The following is a 12,186-nucleotide window of genomic DNA, read 5'->3' on the forward strand; positions in this document are numbered from 1 at the left end:
TGCTCCTTTCCTATTACTAATATTAATAACAGGCACAACAGTAACAGTAGGAGATAGGTGGGTTATGTACAAAGTGTGATGAAGACACCAGTAGGGCATATGTTACCTGGATTTAAGCTTCTAGAGAAAACTATCTGGAGAGAGTGATGTCTGAATTGAGTCCTAAAAGGAAGAGCAGTTTAGGGGAATATTCTAGGCAAAGGAAACAACATGTTTGGAGGCAGAGAGCCAGGTACATAGCATATTTAGAAAATCAGAAGTGGTTTGTTGTGAGAGTGGAGGTAAGTAGAGGATAGAAATGGTTACAATAAGAAATGAGCCTGGAGATATAAGCAGAAGCCAGATTATGAAGAGCCTTATTTATATAAAGGATGATCTTATATTTTATTGTCTAGTCTGGGACCCTTATGAGAGAGTGAAAGGTGAAAATTTATTACTGCTGTTGATAATTATTCTGGGGCAACAACAGGCATTAACTGGGACTCTCCCAGACTAACCATGATATGTGGTCACCTTACTCATAAGCCATCTTAAGGAGTTTGGGGGTGCCATTTTGCAGTGGTCAAATTCTGGATCTCTTTTGATAAGTAGAGCCAATATTGGCATTCTGGTTTATAAATATTTAATTTGTAATTTTGGTTAGTAGGAATCTGTCCCCTGTGACTGATCCTCACCAGATGTACTGATGAAAGTTTTTGGACTGACAAAGCTATGATATACAGAGTAGTGTTTTTCTTTTTTTTTGTATACATGTTTTATATTTTACTTCCCACTACCTAAATTGTGAACCTTTTGAAGTAGAGCTAATTTATAAAATATTGATGTTCTATACCTCTCCATACTGTGTATAGTACTAAACTCATAGTAAGTGTTCTATAAATCCCATTGATTTCAGTTGAATTTCTATTAATTCACTGATAATTCTAGCCATAAATCCAGGAATAGGAAGGAAAAATACCAAAATTGGAAAATTTTCTAATTTTCTATGTCAGATGTTCATGCAGTGGCTTCTATTTTGGTTTATAAGTTTATGATACTATTATATATATTTAAATGTGTATCTACATTTAAAGGTATATCTATATTTAAATATAAGTGGAAATATTTATTTCAAAGCAGAAAGTATACATGATTTAAAATGTTGTTTTATTTTTAACTTTCCACTTAAATATTCCAGTTATTGTTGCTCTATTTCAATAGCTAATCAAGATGACTATGTGGAAAAACCTTTGTTAATGTTAAAATATAATTTTTTGATATTTATATTATTAAATAAACTAATTTTTAGTTTTCTCTTTTAAAGATATTTATGACTTGGAACCTGCATCTGAATTGGGAAAAGACTTATTGAATCTTTACGTGAATCATTGTTGCCCAGATATTGATATTTACGTTGATGGAAAAAGTTTTAAAACTCACAGGTAACTAGGCATGTGATTGGTTTGGTGTCTTGGTTGTGGCAGTATTAATTGTCAACGGGTGACTGTGTTTTTCTAGCACAGTGGCTTTCCGGCTCTGATTACACAGGGGTTCCATGCTGATTCCTCAGGGGGACTCTGACAGGGGAGGGGTTGGCCATCAGGTAGCATTTTCTGCCTGTGGGTGCACACAAGCCCCAACCCCGGCATGTGCACATGCTTCAGCCAGAGCAGATCTGTGTTTTGCATTGGGCAGGAACCTAAGCTTTCATTAGAAGAAAATATTCTGCTGCCTAAAATAGATTTGAAAGCCACTGTCACAGAAAATGTAATTAAATGCAGTTTTTCGTTTCACAGGCGTTATAGTATTAACAATGATTATTTCTACATGAATGACATGTATTTTCTCTGAATGCATTTCAATTCAGTCTTTCATTCAAAATGGATTCTAGTGAATAGCATTGATTAGGAGGTTTAATATTTCAATGTACTTTTAAAAAATTCTGCTTTACTGTTAGGTTAGACATTCAAATTAAATTCTGCTGCCTGTGTTGGTCCAGTTCTTTTTTTGCAAATAATTAAAATCTGCTTAAAAGAAGAAAAAGTTTTAATAAGAAATACAGACTTTCTGTTGGAACCCAAGGGACAGAAGTACAGCTGGTCCTCACAATGGACTAGAATCAGAACCACAAAACTGAGGAACCCAGACAATTCTTCTCTTTCCCTCTCTGTGTTTCAGAGAGAATGTTGGTAAGTCACTGTGGTGCTCCTGAAGAGGAAGAACCAAATTATTTGCAGTGGCAAGAAGCAGTCCTCAAGGTGCAAGGGTGCACAGCCTTAATAATATTAGCATTGGGTTTAGATTTCAGCCATTCATCAAGCCAAACAGTAGTGATGTTTGTGCTTTCAAAAATCATACTGATGCCCTGGCAGGTGTGGCTCAATTGGCTGGAGCATTATCCCATGCACTGAAGGGTTCGATTCCCAGTCAGGGCACATACCTAGCCAGTCAGGGCACGTACGGGGGCAACAATCAATGTTTCTCTTTCACATCGATGTTTATATATCTATCTCTCTCTCTCCCTCTTCCTTCCGCTCTCTCTGAAATCAACGGGAGCATGTCCTCAGTGAGGATTTTGAAAAATCATACTGGTTTTGCCTATTAATTGACAGCATTACATTGCTAAACTCTAGGATTGCCATTTCATTCAGGCTATTTACCATTCAAAATTTGAACTTTTCTCTTTGGGAACATATATTTTTTAATTACATGCGTACACATTTTCCTAATATTTATAAAATCTGCATTATATATAATAAAATCCTGTATAATAAAGAGGGAATATACTAATTGACTGCCACACCCTCACAAAGATGGTGGCACCTATAGCCAATAAGGAGGGAATATGCTAATTGACTGCCACGCCCTTAAAGAGAGCAGCACCCACAGCCACAAGATGGCGGCGCCCAGTCCCCTCAGCCCTGCCAGGGCGGCAGGCGTGTGGCACAGCTGGGCCCATCCCCAGGTGGGTCCAGCTGCTCTGCGCGCCTGCCTCCAGAGTCCCCCTGTCCCCTCAGCCCCCCAGCCGCCCAGGGCCAGCCTGAGGTGCAGGCAAGCCTCAGATGTCGGCTGTCTAGCCACCCAGGGCCGGCCTGAGGCACAGGCAAGCCTCAGATGTCAGCTGCCCAGCCGCCCAGGACCGGCCTGAGGCACAGGCAAGCCTCAGATGGTGGCTTTCTAGCCACCCAGGGCCACCTGAGGCTCAGGTAACCAGGGCCAGCCGAGACTTGCACTGCTGGCAGTGGCAGCAGCAGAGGTGTGATGGGGCGTTGCCTTCCCCTGATTGCCAGGTCGCCGCCCGCCCCTGAGGGCTCCTGGACTGTGAGAGTGGGCAGGCCAGGCTGAGGGACGGCCCCCTCCAGTGCATGAATTTTCATTCACCGGGCCTCTAGTACAGAGTATAATATAGATTTATCAGTATATTTTTCATATCATGGATATATATTTACTAGTTGATAGTGTGTGTGTATGTGTTTCCTTTTGGTGGGGAGAGGCCAACACAATTATATTTTATTTTTCTTTATTGATATAGGTATTACATCTCCCCATTGCTCTCCTACCCCCTACCCCACTCATCACTCATGCCCTCACCCCCCAGTGTCTGTGTCCATTGGTTAAGCTTATGTACATGCATATAAGTTCTTTGATTGATCTCTCTTCCTTACCCCCACCCTCCCCTATGTTCCCTCTGAGATTTGATGGTCTGATCGATGCTTCTCTGTCTCTGGATCTGTTTTTGTCATCAGTTTATGCTGTTCATTATATTCCACAAATGAATGAGATCATGTGATATTTATCTTTCTCTGACTGGCTTATTTCGCTTAGCATAATGCTCTCCAGTTCCATACATGCTGTTGCAAATGGTAAGAATTCCTTCTTTTTCACAGCTGCATAGTATTCCATTGTGTAGATGTACCACAGGTTTTTAATCCACTAATCTGCTGATGGGCACTTAGGCTGTTTCCAAATCTTAGCTATTGTAAATTGTGCTGCTATGAACATAGGGGTGCATATATGCTTTCTGATAAGTGTTTCTAGTTTCTTGGTATATATTCCTAGAAGTGGGATCACTGAGTCAAATGGGAGTTCCATTTTTAGTTTTTTGAAGAAACTCCATACTGTTCTCCACAGTGGCTGCACCAGTCTGCATTCCCACCAGCAGTGCATAAGGGTTCCTTTTTCCTGCATCCTCGCCAGCACTTGTCATTTGTTGATTTGTTGATGATAGCCATTCTGACTATCAGGTGTGAGATGGTACCTCATTGTCATTTTGATTTGCATCTCTCAGATGATTAGTGACTTTGAGCATGTTTTCATATGTCTCTTGGCCTTCCTTCTGTCTTTCGAAAAGAATCTATTTGGGTCTGTTGCCCATTTTTGGATTGGGTTGTTTATCTTCCTTTTGTTAAGTTGTATGAGTTCCCTGTAAACGTTGGAGATTAAACCCTTGTTGAATATAACAATGGCAAATATGTTCTCCCATGCAGTGGGCTTTCGTTTTTTTTTTTGTTGATGGTTTCTTTTGCTGTACAGAAGCTTTTTATTTTGATGTAGTCCCATTTGTTTATTTTCTCTTTAGTTTCCATTGCCCTAGGAACCTTATCAGTGAAGATACTGCTTCGGCATATGTCTGAGATTTTGCTGCCTGTGGATTCCTCTAAGATTTTTATGGTTTCCCATCTTATGTTTAAGTCCTGTATCCATTTTGAGTTTATTTTTGTGTATGGTGTAAGTTGATGGTCTAGTTTCACTTTTTTTGCATGTATCTGTCCAGTTTTCCCAACACCATTTATTGAAGACTCCATTGATGTTCTTGACTCCATTGTATGTTCTTGCCTCCTTTGTCCACTGTCTTGACTCCATTGTATGTTCATGCCTCCTTTGTCGAATATTAATTGAGCATAATGGTTTGGGTCGATTTCTGGGTCCTCTATGCTATTCCATTGATCTATATGTCTGTTCTTGTGCCAGTACCAAGCAGTTTTGAGGACAGTGGCTTTGTAATACAGCTTGATATCTGCTATTGAGATCCCTCCTACTTTGTTCTTCTTTCTCAGGATTGCTACAGCTATTTGGGGTCCTTTTTTATTCCAGATGAATTTTTGGAGAGTTCGTTCTAGGTCTGTGAAATATGCCATTGATATTTTAATGGCGAGTGCATTGAATCTACAGATTGCTTTGAGTAGTATGGACATTTTAATGATGTTGATTCTACCAATCCATGAACACGGTATGTTCTTTGATCTGTTTATGTCTTCCTCTATATCTTTTTTCAGTGTCCGGTAGTTTTCCGAGTACAGGTCTTTTACCTCCTTAGTTAACTTTATTCCTAGGTATCTTAACTTTTTTGGTACGATGGTAAATGGGATTGTTTTTTAAATCTCTCTTTCTGTAAGTTCACTATTGGTGTATAGAAATGCCATAGATTTCTTGGCGTTAATTTTGTATTCTGCTACATTGCCGAATTCATTTATTAAGTCTAATAATTTTTTGATGGAGTCTTTAGAGTTTTCTATATACAGTATCATGTCACCTGAGAATAATGACAGTTTTATGTCTTCTTTTCCAATTTGGACAACTTTTATTTCTTCTTTTCAATTGCTATGGCTATCACTTCCAGTACTATGTCGAACAGGAGTGGTGAGAGTGGTCATCCCTGTCTTGTTCCTGTTCTTAGGGGAAATGGTTTTAGTTTTTGACCGTAACACAATTTTATTTTAAAATTTAATTTTGTGTCCAGGTTTTTCTTGACACAATATGGACATCCTACCAAAAGTTATACTGATAGAGTCCTAAGGCTCTTTTAGTACGAAAAGCAAGACCCTGTGACCATTTGCAATGTGTCCTCATACAGTGTCTGTATTTGGCCTCCCTCTGTGGGCAGCCTGACAATGGACTGTGTTTTAGGAGTGGATCTAGAATATTAGGTTTGTATTCCAGGACAGCTCTTGCACACATTTCTGGTTTATTTTGTTCACCTACCAATAAAAAATAAACTTATATTAACTAGAAAGGCAATTTCCTGAGGATATGTTTCAAGAAGATCTGGCTTAAGTTTTCCTACTTTGTTTTTAGTGCCCTATGTGAGTTACAGTTACCTTCATAGTTAAACTCAAACACATCTCTATTTTAGTACATATTAATTTTATCATTCAGTTCAAGGAATATTATGTCAGTAGTTTCAAAAACACATACTAACGTAATGTAGTCTGAAGCCCAACACAGAACTTTCTGCTGGATCAGTGTCAGCATTTATCCTAGTAGTACAGCTGAAAATTCATTTGTAATACGGCTGCTTTAATTGTTCAATTATATTTACTTACTAGGGGCCCGATGCACAAAATTTGTGCAAGAGTAGGCCTTCCTTACCCTGGCTGCCGGCACCAGCTTCCCTCTGGCACCAGGGACCCGGGCTTCCCTCTGGCTGCCAGCAGGCACCTGGGACCCGGGCTTTTATCGCAGCCCCAGCTTCTTCTGAAAGGTCGTCTGGAAGGATGTCCAGTCTAATTAGCATACTATGCTTTTATTATTATAGATATACTAGAGGCCCGGTGCATGAAATTCGTGCACGGGGTGGAGGTGTCCCTTAGCCTAGCCTGCACCCTCTCCAATCTGGGACCCCTAGAGGGATGTCCGACTGGTAGGATTGGGCCTAAATGGGCAGTCGGACATCCTTTTCACAATCCAGGACTGCTGGCTTCCAACTGCATGCCTGCCTGCCTTCCTGATTGCCCCTAACCGCTTCTGCCTGCCAGCCTGATCACCCCCTAACCACTACCCTGCCAGCCTGATTGATGCCTAACTGCTCCCCTGCCAGCCTGATTGCCCCTAACTGCCCTCCCCTGCAGGCCTGGTCACCCCTAGCTGCCCTCCCCTGCAGGCCTGGTCACCCCTAACTGCCCTCCCCTGCAGGCTTGATCAACCCCAACTTCCCTTCCTTGCAGGCCTGGTCCCTCCCAACTGCCCTCCCCTGCTGGCCATCTTGTGGTGGCCATCTTGTGTCCACATGGGGGCAGCCATCTTATGTGTTGGAGTGATGGTCAATTTGCATATTACTCTTTTATTAGATAGGATTGGAAGATCAATGCAAGTATTCACAAAGACCAGGATTTATGTTCAGAATTACATTTGTTTAGGTCTCAAATTTTAGAACAGTTTAGGTTGCTAGTTTAATATGTCCAAATTGGTATGGCAATTAGGTAGTTCCTTCTTTGAGTCATTGTATTCTTCTCTTGTTCAAGTTCATTCCTCAGAAAACATCTCTGTTACCCCAGTTTTACCAACAGTATCTCTTCAGTTGCTAGTTGCTCTGTCCAATCTTTATCTCGATCCCAGCCCAAGGCCTGGAGCCGTTTATATGCTACAAAACAGTTTGATGCCAACCACTTGCTTACAGTGGCACAGTTAAGCCAAAGAAGTTATTGATAACAGAGTGGTTAAGAGTGTGTGGACTGTGTGGGACCTAGCTGGGTTTGAAGTCCAGCTCTACTATCTTTGAGCTGTGTGAATTTGAGCAAGTCATTTAACCATCATCCTGTGCTTCAGAGTCCTTATCAAGCATGGGGATTATAAAAATACCCATCTCGCAGGGTAATTATTTAAAGCGTTTTAAACTATACCTGGCATGTAGTAAGTACTATGTAAGTGTGTGCTATCATCATCCAGTTGATGGGCCTTTAACCTTTTGCACTCGGATGTCGAGTGTGACTCGACATGGTTAGCATTGGTAGCAGCTCTTTTTATACTCTTTGAATGTATCAATAATTTGAAATATAAAAAAATCCAAATAAATAAGTTTGTATGAAAAGAAACTCCAGTTTTTATTCTACTGCCGCGCTTTGTAAAATCTGGGGTATTTAAAAAATTAAATCCCGAGTAGAATAAAGGAATCGAGAAAAAAGCAAGCGAGTGCAAAGGGTTAATATAACCTTTGCATAGATGGTAGCAACCGTCTGCATGCCCTTATGTGGAGCAAGCAGAGAAATGTGGGTTGAGTCATTTGCATTTTCCCCCAATCCAAGGAAGAATGAGATAGCATTACGCCTCCAGGGAAAGTCACATTTATTACATTCCTCCATCTACACAGACCTTTCCCTCTCTGATGCATACTTCTTCACCCCTTCCCACATCTTTGTCCTTGTTTACTAGTATATCCAATACTTTTGCTGAAAGGAGAAAGGAAGAAAGCTCTTTTTATTTGAGGGGAGGGAGGTTATAATAAAAGGAGGACCTACTAAAGTTCACTGATCCCATTTGTTGGTTATGTTACTATTTTTCTGTATTACTTCCTGGAACACTACCACAGAGATCCTTGTGGATCTCTGAAACATTACTTTCCTGCTTGAATTGCTCTCAGTCATCACATGAATACCATCTGGGTATTTATTGTGCATTTATCTCTGCTTGTATTTCCTCCTGTCATCATCAGCCTACCCCTAAGCACCTATCTGACCCACTCATTGCTGGTGTCCAATTTTATATTGTTATCTATTATTTTAGTGTTTTCTGAGAGGAATTGAATCTCTTGTGTTTTTAAGATAAATAATTTGTTGCATTTCTATGCTCCATAGTTAAGATTCTCCTGTGCTGCTTTATTGAAAAAAGCAGGGCAGTGATTTCTAATTTTAGCTTTGTGACACTCCAGATCTGATATCTCTTCCAAAATACCTTTCTTTTCAATGCCTGATATTATACCATTAGATATTCATTCACTGGGTTAAAACATTGTCAAAGCACCTTTTAAAATGCAGATTTCTTTGAATATTTGGTACACAGTGGCCGAGTCAGGAGTCAATGTTCTAGTCTGGACTATACCACTAATTACCTGTATGTTCTTAGGTACAGCAGCTGAAAGGTTTTTCAGAAGCATATAGTTTAATAATTTAGATGTCAGTCTTTCTGGGTTTAGATACTAATTCCACCATTTATGTAATCTTGGAGTTAATCTCTCTAAGTCGGAATCCTATCTAATAGAAGGGTAATATGCAAATTAACCATCATTCCGTCACAAAGATGGCAGTGCCCAGTCCTGTCTGCCCCGCTGGAGTCCCACAGTCCCGGGGGAGTGGCCTCTGAGAGCAGGCAGTGTGAGCGGCATGGCGGAAAGCTTGCTTTGTCGCTGCAGCAAGTACAATAAAATTGGCTCCAAAACAGCCTGTTTCTTGGCAAGTCTGGGCAGGAGGGGGTGCTCAAAGCTCTTCTGCTGGCTGCTCAGGAAACAGCGCTGATGCTGCTGAGGGAGCCATTGGGGAGGAGGCGGTAACTGCTGCTGCGGAGCCTGAGCGGAGGAGGCGGGCCACCACAGGAGCCAGAGCGGAGGAGGCAGGGGAGTGGAAGCGGAGGAGGCGGGGCTGCCTCTGCTCCTGCAGGGGTGGCGGGTGAGCCACAGTTCAGGAGCCTCTGGGAGTGGCGGCGCCAGGCCATCCAGTGCTGCATCCAGTCCCTGAGGCATGCCCGCCAGTGCCACGACGCCAGGTGCCCGCAGCCATCCTGCCAGAAGATGAGGTGGGTTGTGCAGCACCCCAATGTGCCAGCGCAACACCAATGGAGGCTGCGGAGGTTGCAAGCCGTTCATCGCCCTTTGCTGCTACCATGCCAAACACTGCCAAGAAAACACATGCCCCATTCCCCACTGCCTCAACATCAAGCAGAAGCTCTGCCAGCAGGAGATGCAGCACCGCCGGCAGCACGTGTAGCTCATGCGCCAGCGGAAGCCACCATCAACACCCGCACCGTGCCTCAGGGTGTCTGCCTCCCCCTCCTTCAGCACCACCCCGGCCCCCCACACTGCATCCCAGCACACCCTGGACACCACAGCCCCGACTCTGCCCCAGACCTCGCCTGTGAGCATGTCACTAGCCGGCTTCTCCAGCGTGGCCAGAACTCAGCCCCCCACCACAGTTTGCACTGGGAAGCCCACTAACCAGGTGCCAGTCCCCCCGCCCCCCGCCCAGGCCCACCTGTGGCAGTGGAGGCGCCCGGCAGATTGCACGTGAGGCACAGCAGCAGCAGCACCTGTACTGGGTGAGCACCAACAACGGTATGCCCCTGAGGCACAGTGACCCCTGAGAGCCAGATGGCCCCCCTGGGCCTGAATGTGACCCAACCAGGTCAGTGGGCCTGTTATTCTGCCCCCGACCCCCCGCAGTGGCAGCCGGCACCCATCCCCCAGCCACAGCCAATGTGAGGCATGCCCAGCCCGTGATGTCTCTGCAGACTAAGGTGCAGCCCCCTCAGAGCATCTCTCCAGGTGCCCTGCTGCGGACCCTGAAGTCTCCCAGCTCCCCCAGCAGCAGCACGTGCTCAACATCCTCAAGTCAAACCCTCAGCTGATGGCAGCTCTCATCAAATAGCACACAGCCAAGTAAGTGGCCAGCCAGCTCGGCCTTCAGCTCTAGCCCAGCCTGCTGAACCTGAACGCCATGCAAGCCAGCGGGCCACGACCTGCTGTCCCTCCGCAGCAGCAAGCAATGGGAGGCCTGAACCCCCAGGGCCAGGCCTTGAACATCATGAACCTGGGGCGCAACCCCAGCATGGCGAGTATGAACCACAGTACAGAGAGATGCCACGGAGCAACAGCAGCAGCAGCAGCAACAACATTGTGAGAGGCATGTCCTACTGTCGGTTGTGATGGGGTGTCGCCTTCCCCTGATCGCCGGGTCACCTCCCACCCCTGAGGGCTCCCAGACTGTGAGAGGGGGCAGGCCAGGCTGAGGGACCCCCCCCTCCAGTGCATGAATTTTCATGCACCGGGCCTCTAGTTTCTTTATAAAAGGAATAACCATTGTGACTAATACCATAGGATGGCTGTGAGGATTGAATCAGATAAGGCACACAAAACACATAGCACAATATTTGGCATATTGTAAACTTTCCATAAATGTTAGTTGCTATAAATATGTGTTAGATATCTGGGAGGCCCATCGTTGCCTATGCTACCTTATATTTATGTCTGATATTTACTATTTGGCCCTTTATAGAAAAAGTTTGCTGTTCCTTGTCTTTCTAGGTTTGCCAGGAAGCTGTATTGAAATCTATGTACTATATAGTAAAAGGCTAATATGCAAATTGATCAAACAGCAGAATGACCGGTTACTATGACACGCACTGACAACCAGGGGGAAGACGTTCAATGCAGGAGCTGCCCCCTGGTGGTCAGTGCACTCCTACAGGGGGAGCGCCGCTCAGCCAAGAAGCCAGGCTCATGGTTGGCAAGCGCAGCAGTGGTGGTGGGAGCCTCTCCTGCCTCTGCGGCAGTGCTAATGATGTCTGACTGTTGGCTTAGGCCTCCTCCCCAGGGGGAGCGGGCCTAAGCCGTCAGACATCCCCCAAGGGCTCCCAGACTGCGAGAGGGTGCAGGCCAGGCTGAAGGACCCCCCCCCCCCCAAAAAAAAAGTTCACGAATTTCATGTACCGGGCCTCTAGTATATATATAAAAGGCTAATATGCTAAGTGTCCAATCGTCTGACCAGTCACTATGATGTGCACTGACCACCAGGGGGCAGACGCTCAACACAGGAGCTGCTGTGACACGCACTGGTACCATGAACCTGGTGCCCACAAAGCAACACTCGGCTTCCCCCATGTGGGACACAGGCCCCACCACTACCCCGGAACGACAGCCCACCAAATTGCAGCCAATGCTGCCAAGACCTCATGACACAAAATGCGGCCCATGGCCCAGCCCAGCCCAAAAATGGTCACTGTGGGCACCGGGTAATGATGTCATGTAGCAATGCCCAGCTTCCTCTCCCTAACAACAACTAGCCTTCTTGCAGTTTCTTCAGCCCAGGAACACGACTTGCTTTATAGCCAGGTGCAAACATTTCACATTTTAACCAAATGTCTGTGAAGCATTTTCCTGTGCCTCATCTCATTTGATCCTTACAGAAGTCCTGGAGTAGGTAGATAGGAGACTTGGTAGAATCCTATTTTCTTTTTATTAGCTGGAAAAACAGAGATTTAGAAAGTTTAGAAACTTGACCTGACTAAAAAGAAGTAAGAAATGGTGGGCCTTGAAAATGACTTCAGGTTTTCTCACTGCACAGAATATAGTCAAACACTGCTGTAGTTAAATATTTTACCCTTTGTTCTCCCTGTGTGATCTACAATAATAATCTGCTTTGTGTTGATATTTACTGCTGTGTTGCTGACATTACCTGAAAGAGAAGTTGGGGTGCTTCACTGGATTGGAAAAAGTTTAGCTAC

At 44.3% G+C, this 12,186-nt stretch overlaps 1 protein-coding gene across 1 annotated transcript in view; it reads left to right on the forward strand.

Moving 5' to 3' along the window:
- Positions 1 to 12,186, forward strand: part of BTBD8 (BTB domain containing 8) — a 99,138-nt gene that overhangs the window by 32,262 nt on the left and 54,690 nt on the right. Inside the window, exon 4 of the mRNA XM_054721355.1 lies at positions 1,304 to 1,421. Coding sequence (XP_054577330.1) covers positions 1,304 to 1,421 — 118 coding nt within the window. The remainder of the gene's footprint in view (positions 1 to 1,303; positions 1,422 to 12,186) is intronic.

Source organism: Eptesicus fuscus, chromosome 9 (genome assembly GCF_027574615.1).
Source record: "Eptesicus fuscus isolate TK198812 chromosome 9, DD_ASM_mEF_20220401, whole genome shotgun sequence".
Classification (NCBI taxonomy): Eukaryota; Metazoa; Chordata; class Mammalia; order Chiroptera; family Vespertilionidae; genus Eptesicus; species Eptesicus fuscus.